Genomic DNA, 17320 nt, shown 5'->3' on the forward strand with positions numbered 1-17320 from the left:
AGCTAGACCCAGATATAAACTGTTGTAGCGTCGCCAAGTCGCCTATTTGTAATAGATGTGATGTACAGACAACTTTCTGAGTGGAAACATGATGTTTATTTACAAAGCAGCCAGCAGCTACTACACGTGTGCTTTCAGCTCCATCTCTATCTCTACACTGACTGTGGGGGTTCCCCACGCTGCTAACACACTGGTTTACACAGATTATTTGATCTTACATCGCCGGTCTATTCTTAAAGGCACAGTGCAACATTTAACAAAACCATAATTACTACATAAACAAATACAACCTTTAACCGGGCTTTGTGCCTCGATTGTGGAGGGAGATCAGTCCTCATAGTGGGAGGAGAAACTTTCTTCACTGGTCTTCACTGACGTCCCTGATTCAGGATCCCGGGTTTGTCTTCCTTCTCCAGGCAACACTCAATCTTCCAGCTCTGCTCTTCTGATTGAAACATCTTCAGACTGATGGCTCAAAGCCTCTGTCACCCCTTCCTCCGCAACTTGTGCCCCACAATCCTCTCAGACGGAGCTGACTGTTGACATGGCCTCACCACAGCTGCGATGCTGCCTGACTCATGTACTGTCTCCGCAGCTCCATTCCTCAGACTGAGCAAGTGTTTCCCTGAGCGTTGCAGGAGAGGCCAGCAGGAGCTGTTCATCTTCCCACCGAGAAGCTGATTGGAGAGCGTCAAATCCGATTGCGGGAAAGATGTGCACGGAATTGGGAGGCAGCGACACTTTCCCGGACTTCACACAACCTGGGGAGGCTGGAGATGGGGGGAGGGGGTGGGGGGCAGTTGGCGAGGGCAGAGGGGGTGAAAGGTTGGCTTCTCCAGAAAGGGGCGCAGTTGGCGGGAGGGTCGAAGGAGGAAAAGGTGGGTCTCGGAGGGTGAGAGGAATTTGGAAAGGACATGAGGGGAGCGACAGAGAGAAACTAGAGACGGATGTGGGGGGCGAGGGGGTGATGGTTGATCGTTGGGCGAGGGGGCAGGAGGTTAGGGGCTGAGGCAGCTGAGAGGATGGTCTCAATATTACTGAAAAATAAATTTGTGAGCTCCTCACACTTGTTCAGGTTAAGGGGGGTGGGTGGGGAGCGGGGGAGGGGGAGGAGTGGGTTGGCAGAGAGAGAAAAGGAAAGACTGTTATCAACCTGGCTTCATAACAGTGAAAATACTCCGGACACAATAAAGGGAGTCAGTTTGATTCAGGGACAAAATGCCTGACACTGGGTTGGTCTCTGATCACGTGAAGTCAAATCCAGGAAGTGCAGCCCTGAACGAGAATTGAAAGTGAAAGTGCTGGAACAGGGAAGGAGAGAGACTCTGAGCACTGAGATGGCGTCTGCAGATCTCACCCATGAGTTGACCTGCCCCATCTGCCTGGAGACATTCACCGACCCGGTGTTTCTAGAATGTGAGCATCACTTCTGCAGGTCCTGCATCTCTCAGAGTTGGGACAAGGTCCCGGGAGATGTTTCCTGCCCCCAGTGTCGGCAGGTCTTCACCCAGAAGAACATCAGGACCGCTCGGACCCTGGGCAACGTCATCGAGAAACTCAGGCTGCTCAAGGTGAAGGGGACACAGCCAGAGGAGGAGTTTTACTGTCAGGAACACGAGGAGAAGCTGAAACTGTTCTGTGAAGAGGAGCAGGAAGCGATCTGTGTGGTGTGTGGAATGTCTCGGGCTCATAAGTCGCACAGTTTGATCCCAATAAAGGAGGCAGCCCAGATATTCAAGGTACTGTATCACTGCTGCTGGCACAGGTAGATAGGGAATGGGGGAGGGGGAGTATAAAGGGAGAGGGGGTGGGGAAATGTGGAGTTTAGAATGAGGGAATGCGGGGAGGAGAGGGCGGGAGAGAGTGGGTAGGGGTGAGGAGAGGGAGGTGGGGAGGGTTTGGGGGAGGAGAGGGCTGATGGAGAAGGAGGTGGAGGAGGATAATTGCAACAGTTAAAATTAAAAGACAGTTTCTATTTATCAATTTATCCCAGACGTTGACTGTAATCAGTCCTGAGAATTTCTCCTTCCCTACTTCACAAGTGCCGGTGTATTTAAAAACAGCAAACACCTCCAGAAAGTCACACTGAGTGTTCCCCTTCACAAACCCCTTTGTGTCCTTTCTGTCTTTCAGAACAAGTTAGAAAAATCACTGGAGTTTCTGCAGAAGCAAATGGACCTCAGTCTTCAAAGTAAAAGAGAAGGAGAGGATGGGATTTTACAGATGAAGGTAGGATTGTTCCTTTAGGCTTTGTGTAAAGTTCCCTGCGTTTGTGATTGAGAGTGAATGAGCTTCTCACAGGGTGAGAGAGTTTTACTGAATGAAATGCAGTTTGTCGAAAGCACACTGCAGGCTGCTCCCTGAACTGCAATATTAGGGACTGTCCACAAATTGATAATCATTATAGTAACGAATAAAGGACAAATTTCCTTTCTTCATCTAAACTGGAAGTTTGACTACAATCAATGATTTGAAGATATCCTTTTCCACATTGCAGAGTGTCCGTGTATCACTGATCCCCTCTCTCCTGCCAGGTTTCCCTTACAGATCACACAACTCACAGATATCCATTATCCTATACATAAACAATCGGTGTCCCCGCCAATTAGATTCCAGTCTCTAACTCGCTCCCAGGCATCCATTATTCTATATATAAACCATCTGAATCCCTCCATTACATTCCAGTCTTTAATTCTCTCCCAGACATCCATTAATCTTTTTGTAAACAACCTGAAGCCTTCGATTAAATTCCAGTCTATAACTCATTCACTGGTATCCAATATTCTGAACATAAACCACCTGAATACTTCGATCAAATTCCTGTCTTCAACTCACTCCTTATAATCTATTATTTCATAATAAACCATTTGAATGATTTCATTATGTTTGGTTGTAACTCACTCCCACGTCGCTGATATTCCATCACGTCGGTCAGCCCGCAGTGTTATTATTGTTTGTCATCTTTTTTATGAACCTCTTTGTCCAGCCCAGTTTGTGTGTCAGTCAGTGACAAATCCGGTGTAACATACATTATCATACACAATGTGACTCTCAATTTAAACCGATGACAAATCCATTTTGGATACAAGATGTTATCCTGTAGAGGGCGCACAGAGTCCAGAGACACTGGGATTATAGACGGTGTTTATTCCATCCTGTATTCAATGTGTTCCAGGCTCAAACTGATAGTCTGAGAAATGAAATCAACAATGAATTTGAAAAGATGCACAAGTTCCTGTTTGAGAAGGAAGAGTTGATGAAAGCAGAGTTGGAGCGAAAAAGCAATAAAATATTGGAGGAAATGGAGAACAATTTAAAGAGAACCTTGGAACAAATGTCTGCTCTTGAAGGAACAATAACAGATCTTAATTCGAGGCTGGAGATACAAGAGGCCCCAGAGCTCCTGAAGGTACAAAGTGTCTCTCCCCTTGTACAGGGAATCTGAACCAACAATTAAATATCTGTCAGTGGGAGTGCAGGAAGGTAAATGGAGTAGTGGTATTGTCACTAGACTAGTGTTCCCAGGGTAATGTTCTGGTGACCTGGGTTTAAATCCCACCACAGGCAGATGGTGAAATTTGATTCCATAAACATGTGGAATTAAAAGTCTGATGATTATCAAGAAACCATTACTGATTGTTGTGAAAACCCATCTGGTTCAGTAATGCACTTTAGGGGAAGGAAATCTGCTGTCCTTACCTAATCTACCTTACAGGTTACTCCAGGATCACAGCAATGTGGTTGACTCTTAAATGCTCTCTGAACTTGGGCAATAAATGCTGGCCAAGCCAGTGATGCCCAAACCTGACGACTGAATGAAAATAACAGCTCCCTCCCTGAGACCAGGAAAGTAGGAACCTGAAACATTCAAGGGGACTGAGGGCTGACACACTGACTTTCAACCTCTGGGGCATGGGATAGGCCCCAATCTGATTGCTAGGATGCTTTTCTCTTTCTGCTAACAGTCAGGGTCCAACGGAAATGAGGTGAGGCAACCTCAGTGCAATTCGTGTAACCACGGTACTGATTGATGATTGGACTCAGAGAGGGAAGGGCTGGGAACTGGAGAAGTTTACACTGGTGCAGATGGGGCTCTTCTGAAGATGGGGTTAGGGTGCACTGGTGAAGCAGAGTCGGTAGAATTTAAGTTGGTTAGAATGTGAAAGACAAGGCAAGCGTGCATTGGAATAGTCCAGTCTAGAGGTGTAGATGAGGGTTTAATGAGCAGAGACAGGGGCAACGTTAGGTATTATTACAGAGATAAACTGGTGATGTTAGTGATATTTCAGGAATTTGAGGTTGGAAGCTCATCGCACGTTCGAATGTGACTCCAAGATTGTGAACAGACTGACTTAATCTCAGACTATTGCCAGTCAGAAGCATGGAATCAGTGACTAGGGAATGGAGTTTTGAGCGAGGAGCAAAACCAATGATTTCACTCTTCCCAGTATTTAACTGAAGGAAATTTCTGTTCATCCAGAACTGGATATCGGATAAGCAGTTTGACAAGTTAGCAACAGTGGGAGAGTTAGGAGAGGTGGTGGAGAGGTAGAACTGGGTGTCATCAGCATACATGTGAAAACTAACACTGTGCCTTCAGAAGATGGTGCCAAGGGGCAGCATGTAAATGAGATATAGGAAGGGGTCAAGGAAAGATCATTGGGGGACATCAGAGGTAAGGGTGCTGGAGCGAGAAGGAAAGTGAATCCAGGTGATTCTGTGGCTACAGTTAAATAGATAAGGATGGATCCAGATGAGAGAAGTTCCATCCAGCTGGACGACAGTGGGGAGGAGTTGGAGTAGGATATTGTGGTCAACCGTATGAAAGACTGCAGACAGGTGGAGAAAGATGAGGAGGGAAAGTTTACCTACGTCACAGACAGCTATTCAAACACATTCATTTCCGATTTTCATAAGAGCTGTTTCAGTATTGTGGCAGAGTTAAAACCCGATTGGAGGGATTCAAACAGAATTCAAACATGGACTTTGGAAAAGATGGGCATGGATTTGGGAGGAGATCAAGGACTTTGGAGAGGAAAGCGACAATGGTGATGGGATGGATGATTGCAAGGATGGTGGGGTCAAGAGTTGTTTTTGGGGAGGGAGTGCTGACACAAATTTAAAGGAGAGACACACAACACTCCATGAGTGAGAACGGTTTACAATATGGGCTAACATGGGGATCAGGAGCGGAAGTTGGGTGATCAGTTATTTGGTGGGAATAGGATGGAGGGAACAGGAGGTGGGTCTCATGGACAAGATGAGGTCAAATGGGAATGAAGTGAAAAAGTAAAATTCTCGATTCTGTCCCTCTTCTTAACTTTCCCAAGAGATTTACATCAACAGCTCTTTAATCTGACTCAGTAATATCTATCCTGTTTCTTTCCCCTCAGGACATTCAAGTTCTTTTGAAGAGGTAAGCAGATTTAAAGAAACTGTTGTGATTTGTTCACCGTTGTCTCTCTAACATGGACTGATTTCCAGGCCTGTTTTTACAGGAGTCAGATGGAGTTTCACAATCCTGGAGCTGCCTCCACTCAGTTACCTGTGACTATAATTGATGAACCATTCAAATACATCAATGTGTGGAGGGAAATGAGAGCAGTGATTTCCCCAGGTAACATTCTCTGTATATCACCTTCTCCCTACTGTGATCCACATGACTAATGAGGTTTGATACACTGACCATAGGATGATAAGACATAAGAGCAGGAGTAGGCCATTCGGCCCTTTGAGCCTACTCCACCATCCGATAAGATCATGGCTGATCTGATTGTGGGCTAAACTCCCCTTTCCTGCCTGTCCCCCTCATATCCCTTAACTCCCTTGTCAATCAAAAAAATCTGTCTAACTCAGCCTTAAATATATTCAATGACCCAGCCTCCACTGCTCTCTGTGGAAGAGAATTCCAAATACTAATGACCCTCTGAGAGAAGAAATTTCTCTTCAACTCCATCTTAAATGCCAAACCCCTTATTATAAACCTATGTCCCCTATCTTTAGATTCCCCCAATGCAAGAAACATCCTCCCAGCCAAACCTCCACAAAATCTTATATGCTTCAATAAGATCACCTCTCATTCTTCTGAACTCCAATCTGCCCAACCTGCTAAACTATCGCTCATAAGACATCCTCTTCATCCCGGGAATCAGCCGAGTGAACCATCTCTGACCTGCTTCCAAAGCAACTATATCCTTCCTAAGTAAGGAGATCAGTACTGTTCACAGTGTTCCAGATGTGGTCTCACCAATGCCCTGTATAAATGGAGCAAGACTCCCCTCCTTTTATCCTCCATCCCTCTTGCAATGAAGTCCAACATTTCATTTGCCTGACTAATTACTTGCCGTACCTGCATGTTAGCCTTTTGTGATTCATGTACAAGGACACCCAGATGCCCTGTATTGCAGCATTCTGCAGTCTCTCTCTGTTTAAATAATGTTTGTATGGTAGTACAGAACTTGAGTATAGCTGAAAAAAGTGATATTTGTCAAAGCTTTTCATCTTGCACTCATCAGGACAATTCTCAAAATAAAACAGTTTAAGGGAAAACAACAAATTTATACTGTAGAAGAGGAGGGTACTGTTTGGTTGGCAAGTGGAATCTGATTGGTAGAGTCATTGCCATGGAGATTGTACCAGTTGATGGTGAATGACATTTAACTGCAAAGCATTGTTTGAAATTTAAACCAGGTAGCTTGACTCTGATTGGTCAAAGCATTGCCCTGAGGGACGAACCAGTGACTTATTTTGTTTATCTGAAACAGGCGTATTGTGTGTCCATGTCCTTTCTGTCTGCAAAGAACAGGGCCCTGTGTATTAATATATATAGCTTCCAGTACATGCTGCAAGCCCGACTGACAATCTTAAATTGGGTATCAGCTTAATGCTTCGCACATATGTGGATGATATCTTCGCCGTATTTAAATCCGCAGCTGCAAGTAATAATTTCCTCACATGTCTTAATGTCTCCATCCTGCACTCAAATTCACCTTTGAAATAAAGCAGTCAAATGAACTCCCCTTTCATAACGTAGTAGTTGAGGAAGCTGCCAGGGGATTCTCTACCACAGTCTACAGCAAACCAACCTTCACTGGTCAATATACAGGTTGGGATTGTTACACTTCCTCTCACTATAACATTAGTCTTATCGGTAACCTTGTAAATAGGGCCTGAGCCATTTGCTCACCATGTGAGCTTGATGCTGAAATCGGGCTAATCAAACGCATCCTGTGGGATAATGGCCACCCTGATAGGATCATTTTGTGCTGTACACCTCACAAACTCATGAACGGGCCCAAAGTGGTCACTTTCGGCCCTGAAATGTGCCCAGTCTAGATTACCGTACACAACCAGCCCGTGCTTGTAAAACTCAAAACACAGCGTCCAACATTAGGTGTGATTCCATGATTGGACAACATTTCATAATCTTGCACACCTTGATCAGGTCGCCCCTCTGTCTTCTCTGCTCCAATGAAAACAACCCAAGTCGATTCAACCTCTCTTCATAACCTAAATGTTTCATCCCAGACAACATCCTGGTGAATCTCCTCTGCACACCCTCCAGTGCAATCACATCCTTCCTATAATGTGGCGACCAGAACTGCACTCAGTGTCCAGCTGTGGCCTCACCAAGGTTCTATACAACTCCAGCATGACCTCCATACTTTAGTAATCTATCCCTCGATTGATAAAGGCAAGTGTCCCATATGCCTTTTTCACCACCCCACTAACATGCCCCTCCGCCTTCAGAGATCTATGGACACACACGCCAAGGTCCCTTTGTTCCTCAGAACTTCCTTGTGTCTTGCTATTCATTGAATACTTCCTTGTCAAATTACTCATTTCCAAAATGTACCACCTCACACTTTTCAGAGTTAAATTCCGTCTGCCACTTATCTGCCCATTTGACCAGTCCATCTATATCTTCCTGTAGCCCAAGACGCTCAACCTCACTGTTAACCACCCGGCCAATCTTTGTCTCATCCCCAAACTTACTAATCCTCCCACCACATAGTCATCTATGTCATTTATATAAATGACGAAATAAGAGGGGACCCAGCACAGATCCCTGTGGTACGCCACTGGACACTGGCTTCCAGGCACTAAAGCATCCTTCTTTCATCACCCTCTGTCTCCTACAACTAAGCCAATTTTGAATCCACCTTATTAAATTACCCTGTATCCCATGTGCATTTGCCTTCTTTATAAATCTCCCATGTGGGACCTTGTCAAAGGCTTTGCTGAAATCCATGTAAACTACAACAACTGCACTACCCTCATCTACGCACCTGGTCACCTCCTCAAAAAATTCATCAAATTTGTTACACAACAACTACTGGTTCCCTTTTATCCATCATCCACATCCCTTTTATCCATTTATCCACATCCTTCAAAAAGTCTAATAAATTTGTCAAACACAATTTTCCTTCCAGAAACCTAGATTGACTCTGCTGATTGTATCATGATTTTCTAAATGTCTTGCTACTACCTCCTTTGTAATGGATTTTAGCATTTTGCGAGTGACATATGTTCGACTAACTGGCCTATATATTCCTGTTTTCCTGCTTTCTGTCTGGCGCCTTTTTTGATCAATGGTGCTACATTTGCAGTTTTCCAATTTTCTGGATCCTTCCCAGAAACTAGGGAATTTCGGAAGATTACAACCAATGCATCATCTATCCCTGCAGCCACTTCCTTTAAGACCCTCGGATGCAGGCCATTGGTTCCAGGGAACTTGTCAGCCCTTAGTCTCATCAGTTTTCCTGATAGTTGTTCTCTGGTGATCATGGTTGTTTAAGTTCCTCCCTCCCTTTGGCCCCCTGCTTTTCTACCACACTGGATGACCCCAGGTGTTGTTGTTGGTATATTGTTGGGTATTTTCATGCCACCAGGTTAAGAAAAGACAGGTATTTAATGATCTTCAGTCATTTCAAAGTGAGATCACCAGATATCAGCACAGACCCACCGATTGGGGCCCCACGTGTCCCATTGTCAAGGCCGATACATTTCCCCTCACTCTGTGTGCCAGACCCCTCCTGTGACCAAGGACAGGAACTCCCAACTTTGTTAGACTTCACCTTTTATCTCTTCCTCAGGACTTTGTCTTGTAGTAAATGGAATTCAGTTCAGCCTAGGCATTTGGATAAGGAATTGGTTGAGTGACAGAAAACAAATAGAAGTGATAAATGTTTGTTTTTCAAATTGGAGGAGGGTCTGCAGTGGATTTCCCCAGGGGTAATGACCTAGACTGTGGTATTCAGGGCATGATTTCAAAATTTGCAGATGGTACGAAAGTTGAAAACATTGTGGTGGATTGGGCAGACAAGTGGCAGATGAAGTTTAATGCAGAGAAGTATGAGGTGGTGCATTTTCTCAGGAAGACTGTGGAGGGAGAGTAAAAAATAAATGGAGAAACTCTAAAGGAGGTGCAGGAACAGAGGGACCTTGATATATATGTACAAAGGTCATTGAAGATGGCAGGGCCTATATAGAGATCAGTTAATAAAGCATACAGTATATTCAGCTTTATTAATAGGGACATTAATAGGGGAGTGTAAGAATTCATATACGACACTAGTTAGACCTCATCTGGAGTACTGCGTCTAGTTCTGGGCACCATACTTGAGGAAGGAAGTGAAGCGATTGGAGTGAGTACAGAGGGTATTCACAAGAATGATTCCATGAATAAACAACTGTAGCTATGAGGATAGATTGGAGAGTGTGGAACTGTTTTCCTTTGAGAAAAGAAGGTTGAGAGGAGACTTGATGGAGGTATTCAAGATGCTGAGGGGTATGGACAGGGTAAATAGTGAGGAACAGTTCCCGCTCAAGACTACATCAAGAACTAGAGGGACTAGATTCAAAATAATTGGCAAAGGGAGGAGAAGTGATGGTAGGAAAATTTTTTCACCCAAAGGGTGGTTGGAGTCTGGAACGAACTTCCTGAGAGGGTGGTGGAAGCAGGTTCGATCGAGGTATTCAAATGCGAATTGGATTGATACCAGAAAGGAAAAAATGCGTAAGGTTAGGGGGATATGGCACGAGTGGGACTGGGTAGAATGCTCTTTCAGTGAGCCAGTGCAGACTCGATGGGCTGAATGGCCTCCTTCTGCATTGTAAAGATTTTGTAATTCTCAAAGAAATGTGAGGTTAATGTATTTGTAAAGGGCAGACATGGCAAGGGAAGATACAATGAATGCTTATATACTGAGGGGTGAAGAGGAACAGAGAGCCTTGGAGTTTATGTCCTGATGGTAGCAGGACAGGTAGATAAGGTGGTTAAGACAACATACTGGATTCTTTCCTGTATTGACTAAGGGATAGAAAATCACAGCTGGAAGGTAATGCAGGAACTGTATTAAACACTAGTTAGTCCACAGCTAGAGTACTTTGTATAGTTCTGGTCAATGCAATGGAGAGGTTATTGAAGAGATTAACAAGGGTGATGGGTGGATTAGAGAACTTGAGTTATGAGGAAAGATTGGATAGACAGGGGTTGTTTTCTTGGATCAGAGGAGGCTGAGGGGAGACCGAATTAAAGTGTGTAAAATTATGAGGGGTCTAGATAGAGTGGTTGGAAACCCCTATTCCCATTGTCTGAGGAGTCTATAATCAGGGGGAATAGATATAGGGTAAGAGATGGGAGGGTTAAAGGGGATTATTTTCACCCAGAGTGTGCTCTGTTTCTGGAACTCACAGCCTGAAAGGATGCTTGTTGCAGAAACCCTCATACTATTCACAAAATAATCAGGTATGCACTGACAGTGCCATAGCCGACAGGGTTACAGACAAGGAAGTGGAAAGCAGCATTAGGCTAGATGGCTCTTTATCAACCGGCACTCACACGCTGGTCTGAAATGGCCTCTTTCTGTGAATCAGAGAACCACCGAATGTTTACAACACAGGAGGAGATCATTCGGCCCATTGTGCTTGTGCTGGCTCACTGCAAGAACAATTAGCCAGTCCCACCCTTCCACTTTCCTACATAGTCCTGCAAATGTTTCCTCTTCAGATAATGTTCATTCTCTATGAAAGCCAGGAGTGAAATGGATTCCATCGCAGTGCATTCCAGATCCTAAACATTCACAGCGTGAGAAAGGTTTTATTCCTGCTGCTGTTGTCTCTTTTGTTTGTTTGCCTCACCTTAGTAACCCAGAGACCCAGGGTAATGCTCTGGGGACCTGGGTTCAAATCCCATCACAGCAGATGGTGGAAATTGAATTCAATAAACATCTGGAATTTTTTGTGGGTGACCACAGAACCATTGCTGATTGTTGTAAAAACCCATCTTGTTCACTAATGTCCTTTAGGGAAGGAAATCTGCTGTCATTATCTGGTCTGACTACAGGTGACTCCAGACCCACAGCAATGTGGTTGACTCTTAAAAATGCCCTCTGAACAAGTGCAGTTAGGGTTGGACAATATATGCTGGCCTAGCCAGCGATGCCCACATCCCATGAATGAATAATAAAAATATATTTGTGCCCACTGGTCCTCAATCCTTCCACCTATGGGAACAGTTTCTCCTGATCTACTTTGTCCAGATCCCTCATGATTTTGAACACATCCAACAAATCTCCTCTCAACCTCCTCGAAGGAGAAGAGCCCCAGCTTCTCTCATCTTCTACATAACCGAAGCCCTGCATCCCTGGGACCCGGTGAATCTTTTCTGCACCCTGTCTAAAGCCCTCGCATATTTCCTAAAGTGTGGTCCTCAGAACTGGACACAAACCTCCAGTTGAGACTGAGCCAGTGTTTTATACAAGTATAGCATAATATCCTTGCTCTCATGCTCTATGCCATAAGACCATAAGACATAGGAGCAGAAATTAGACCATTTAGCCCATTGAGTCTGCTCCGCCATTCAATCATGGCTGATAAGTTTCTCAAACCCATCTCCCGCCTTCTCCCCGTAACCTTTGATCCCCTTACCAATCAAGAACCTATCTATCTCGGTCTTAAATACATTCAATGACCTGTCCTCCACAGCCTTCTGTTGCAATGAATTCCATAGATTCACACTCTCTGGCTAAAGAAGTTTCTCCTCATCTCTGTTCTAAAAGGTCTTTCCTTTACTCTGAGGCTGTACCCTCGGGTCCTAGTCTCTCCTACTAATGGAAACATCTTCCCCACGTCTACTCTATCCAGGCCTTTCAGTATTCTGTAAGTTTCAATCAGATCCCCCCTCATCCTTCTAAACTCCATTGAGTATAGACCCAGAGTCCTCAAAAATTCCTCATATGTTAAGCCTTTCATTCCTGGGATCATTCTCGTGAACCTCCTCTGGACCCTCTCCAGGGCCAGCACATCCTTCCTGAGGTGCGGGGCCCAAAATTGCTCACAATATTCTAAATGTGGTCTGACCAGAGCCTTATAAAGCCTCAGCAGCACATCCCTGCTTTTATATTCTAGCCCTCTCGAAATAAATGCCAACATTGTATCTGCCTTCCTAACTACCGACTCAACCTGCAAATTAACCTGAAGAGAATCCTGGACTAGGATTCCCAAATCCATTTGCACTCCAGATTTCTGAATTCTCTCCCCATTTAGAAAATAGTCTATGCCTCTATTCTTCCTACCAAAGTGCATGACCTCACACTTCCCCACGTTATATTCCATCTGCCACTTCTTTGCCCATTCTCCTAACCTGCCCAAATGCTTCTGCAGCCTCCCCACCTCCTCAATACTACCTGTCCCTCCACCTATCTTTGTATCACCTGCAAACTTAGCCAGGATGCCCTCAGTTCCTTCATCTAGATCATTAATGTATAAAGTGAAAAGTTGTGGTCCCAACACTGACCCCTGCGGAACTCCACTAGTCACCGGCCGCCATCCTGAGAAGGACCCCCTTATCCCCACTCTCTGCCTCCTGCCAGACAGCCAGTCTTCTATCCATGCTTGTACCTTGCCTCTAACACCATGGGCCCTTAACTTACTGAGCAGCCTCCTGTGCGGCATCTTGTCAAAGGCCTTTTGGAAGTCCAAGTAGATAATATCCATTGGTTCTCCTTTGTCTAACCTACTCGTTACATCCTCAAAGAATTCCAACAGATTTGTCAGGCATGACCTCCCCTTGATGAAACCATGCTGACTTTGCCCTATTTTACCATGCACTTCCAAGTATTCTGAAATCTCATCCTTAATAATGGACTCTAAAATCTTACCAACGACCGAGGTCAGGCTAATCGGCCTGTAATTTCCCGTCTTTTGCCTCATTCCCTTTTTAAACAGGGGGGGTTACATTAGCGATTTTCCAGTCCTCTGGGACCCTCCCTGACTCCAGTGATTCCTGAAAGATCATCACTAACGCCTCCACTATCTCTCCAGCTATCTCATTCAGAACTCTGGGGTGTAATCCATCTGGTCCAGGTGATTTATCCACCTTCAGACCTTTCAGTTTTCCTAGCACCTTCTCCTTGGTAATGGCCACCATACTCACCTCTGCCCCCCGACTCTTTTGAACTTTGGGGATGTCACTGTGAAGACTGACGCAAAGTACCTATTCAGTTCCTCCAGCATTTCTTTGTTCCCCACTAGTACTTCTCCAGAGTCATTTTCCAGCGGCCCCAAGTCCACTTTTGCCTCTCTCTTACCCTTTATATATCTAAAAAAACTCTTGCAATCTTCTTTTATATTACTGGCTAGTTTACCCTCATATTTAATCTTCTCCCTCCTTATTTCTTTTTTAGTTGTCCTCTGTTGGTCTTTGTAGGCTTCCCAATCCCCTGGTTTCCCACTGCCCTTTGCTGTATTGTATGCTTTCTCTTTAGCTTTTATGCTGTCCCTGACTTCCTTTGTCAGCCATGGTTGCCTCATCCTCCCTTTAGTATGCTTCTTCTTCCTAGGGATGAATTTTTGCTGTGTCTCCCAGATTACTCCCAGAAACTCCTGCCATTACTGTTCCACTGCCTTTCCTGCTAGGCTCATCTCCCAGTCAATTCTGGCCAGCTCCTCCCTCATGCCTCTGTAGTTGCCTTTATTCAACTGTAATACCGTTACATCTGATTGCAGCTTTTTTCTCTCAAATTACAGGGTAAATTCTATCATATTATGGTCACTTCCTCCTAAGGGTTCCTTCACCTTAAGCTCCCTTATCAAATCTGCCTCATTACACGTCACTAAATCTAGAATTGCCTGTTCCCCAGTGGGCTCCACCACAAGCTGCTCCAAAAAGCCATCTCGTAAACATTCCACAAATTCTTTTTCTTGGGATCCACTACCAACCTGATTTTCCCAGTCTACCTGCATATTGAAATCCCCCATGATCACTGTAACCTTGCCTTTCTTACACACCTTTTCTATCTCCTGGTGTATCTTGTGCCCCACATCCTGACTCCTGTTCGGAGGCCTGTACATAACTCCCATTATGGTTTTTTGCCCCTATTACTAAAGCCGGGGACGCTGCGTGCTCTATTAACCGCTCTCTCAACCTGCCCTGCCACCTTCAATGATTTATGCACCTATACTCCCAGGCCTCTCTGCTCCTGCACCCCCTTTATAATTGTTCCCTTTATGTTTTTCATCTCTCCATGTTTTCCCTACCAAAATGAATCACTTCACATTCCTCAGCATTCAACTTCATCTTCCCCTTGTCCACCCATCCTAACAGCCTGTCCATGTCCTTTTGAACTTCTACACTCTCCTCCTCACAGTTCACAATATTTCCAAGTTCCGTGTCATTTTGAAACTGTGCCCCGGACATCAAGGGTTCGGCCATTAATGTACATCAGGAAGAGCTGGGGTCCTAACGCTGCCCCCTGTGGAATCCCGCTGTACAGTCGGGATTTTCCAGCCTCCCGGTGGCGCGTTGCCCCGGCAGCGGATGTGCCGAGCCATTTCAAACAGCCATTGGCTCCGGTGGGTCCGGAAGATCCGGCTGACGGGAGGGGTCGGGAAATTCCGGCCTAAATCTTCCCCCAGCCTGAAAAACAGCCGTTCACCACTTCCCTGTCTCCTGTCACTCAGCCAGTTTCATACACTTGTTGTTCATCAGATCAGCCATGATCTCATTGAATGGGGGAGCAGGCTGAAAGGGCCGAGTGGCCTACTCCTGTTCCTAATTCGTCTGTTCTTATGTACTCTCCTGTCCCTTTTATTCTATATCTTTCTGTCTATCGGTCTGTTAGGCCCGGCTCAAAGTTCCAGCCCTCAATATTCTTCACAAACTGGTTCCGAGTGAATTCCACTGTTCACCTGTTGCCACGGAGACCAGGGAATCTCCAAGGAAGTTTCAGAGCAGCCATTTTATTGAGATAACTCGAGCCATTCTCGGCAATTTGGATCTGCGTTTTCCACTGGTCTCTCTCCTCCCATGGAGTGGAAGTCCTGGTGGGAATTTGGCTGACGGCCATGTTACCTCATCGCTGGGTCAAGGACTGAGTCAGAGTCAGAAGGAGCAAATTTAAGCTCCATCCCAGAACCTTGAGCAGAAAATCCAGACTCACACTCCGGTGCAGGACTGAGGAAGTGCTGCAGCCCCGTCTCTGAGCTGAGGCTTTGCACCTTCTTAGCTGGAGATCCGTGGGACCGTGGCAGGAGTTTGAGGAAGAGCAGCAGAGCCCTCCCCCTTGTCCTGACTGAGATCGCAGAGGGGGTTGTAGAGCTGGAGGAGGTCACAGAGTAAAGAGGGTGGAGCCAATGTAGACACGGGAGGGGGAATTTGAAGTTTGAGACGTTGCTGGTCCAGAAGGCGATATGGGTCAGTGAGCACGCGGGTGGTGGGTGAATGGGTCTCAGTGGGAGTTAGGGTGTGGGCAGCAGAGTTTTGAAGTTATCAACATTGGCCAGAAAGTGTCAGAATCCAGCAGGCTGGGCTCAGGGACGGGGACCGAGTTCCTACAACTTGTCACAGCTGAGTTGTACTGGAGCGAGCTCTTTATTTTATATAAATTGATGCAGATCGGTGCTGAGTAAATAGGGCTGAGGGAATGGGGAGACATTTCTTCAGGCTCTCTGTCTCTGATCTTCCACAGTTCTGGGGCTGAGGGAAGTGCTGATGTCCCATCACCGTCTGTACACGTCTCATGATTCACTCCTGTTTTTCTTATAGTAACAGCTTCCCATTCGTGTTCCCTTCCAGTTCCAGCATCTCTCACCCTGGACCCAGAGACAGCAAACAATCTACTCAGCATTTCCCAGGATCTGACCAGTGTGAGCCGCATAAACGAGAAGCAAAATCTTCCTGATCAGCCACAGAGATTTGATTGCTATTTTTATGTTTTGAGCTCACAGAGTTTCACATCAGGGAGACATTACTGGGAGGTGGGTCTTGGAAAGAAGTCTAAGTGGATTGTTGGTGTTTGCAGAGAGTCTATCAAGAGGAAAGGAAGAATCATTCCTTCACCTGATAATGGATTCTGGGTCATCGCCCGACTTCCTGAATGCAAATCATTGAAAATCCCAGATGTCATCTCCCAGCTGAAAGTGAAACCCCGGAAGTTGGGAGTTTACCTGGACTATGAGGGAGGACGAGTGTCATTTTACGATGCTGAAGACATGTCTCACCTGCACACATTCACTAACACATTCACTGAGAAACTCTATCCCATTTTTAATCCTTGTAAGAGTAAAACTAGTGATAACACTGACCCACTCAGACTGCTCCGCAGTTAAGGCAGTGGGGTTAACAGAGTGAGGCTAACACATTGGGGTTGACACAGTGAGTTTACCACAGTGAGGTTACCACAGTGAGGTTAACACAGTGGGGTTAACACAATGAGGTTAACACAGTGGGGTTAACACAGTGAGATAAACACTGTGGGGTTAACACAGTGAGATAAACACAGTGGGGTTAACAATCTGGGGTTAACACAGTGAGGTTAACACAGTGAGGGTAACACAGTGAGGTTAACACAGGTGAACACAGCGGGGTTAACACAGTGGGGTTAACAATGGGGTTAACACAGTGAGGTTAACACGGTGAGGTTAACACAGTGGGATTAACACGGTGATGTTAACACAGTGAGGTTAACACAGTGGGGTTAACACAGGGAGGTTAACACAGTGGGGTTAACACAGTGGGGTTAACACAGTGAGGTTAACACAGTGAGGTTAACACAGTGTGGTTAACACAGTGAGGTTAACACGGTGGGGTTAACACGGTGAGGTTAACACGGTGAGGTTAACACAGTAGGGTTAACACAGTGGAGTTAACACAGTGAGGTTAACACAGTGAGGTTAACACGGTGAGGTTAACACGGTGGGGTTAACACGGTGAGGTTAACGCAGTGAGGTTAACACAGTGGGGTTAACACAGTGAGGTTAACACAGTGGGGTTAACACGGTGAGGTTAACACAGTGAGGTTAACACAGTGTGGTTAAC

General features: G+C 45.5%; 1 protein-coding gene across 1 annotated transcript; it reads left to right on the top strand.

Moving 5' to 3' along the window:
- The first annotated feature begins 1232 nt into the window (after nt 1-1232).
- LOC144695338 (nuclear factor 7, brain-like) lies at nt 1233-16611 on the top strand. The gene is made up of 6 exons (XM_078566238.1): nt 1233-1739; nt 2134-2229; nt 3176-3409; nt 5394-5416; nt 5499-5617; nt 16079-16611. The coding sequence occupies exons 1-6, from the start codon at nt 1338-1340 to the stop codon at nt 16609-16611; spliced, it is 1407 nt and encodes a 468-aa protein (XP_078422364.1). The 5' UTR covers nt 1233-1337.
- Nucleotides 16612-17320: the final 709 nt, after the last annotated feature.

The sequence above is a fragment of the Cetorhinus maximus genome, chromosome 21 (genome assembly GCF_964194155.1).
Source record: "Cetorhinus maximus chromosome 21, sCetMax3.hap1.1, whole genome shotgun sequence".
NCBI lineage: Eukaryota > Metazoa > Chordata > Chondrichthyes > Lamniformes > Cetorhinidae > Cetorhinus > Cetorhinus maximus.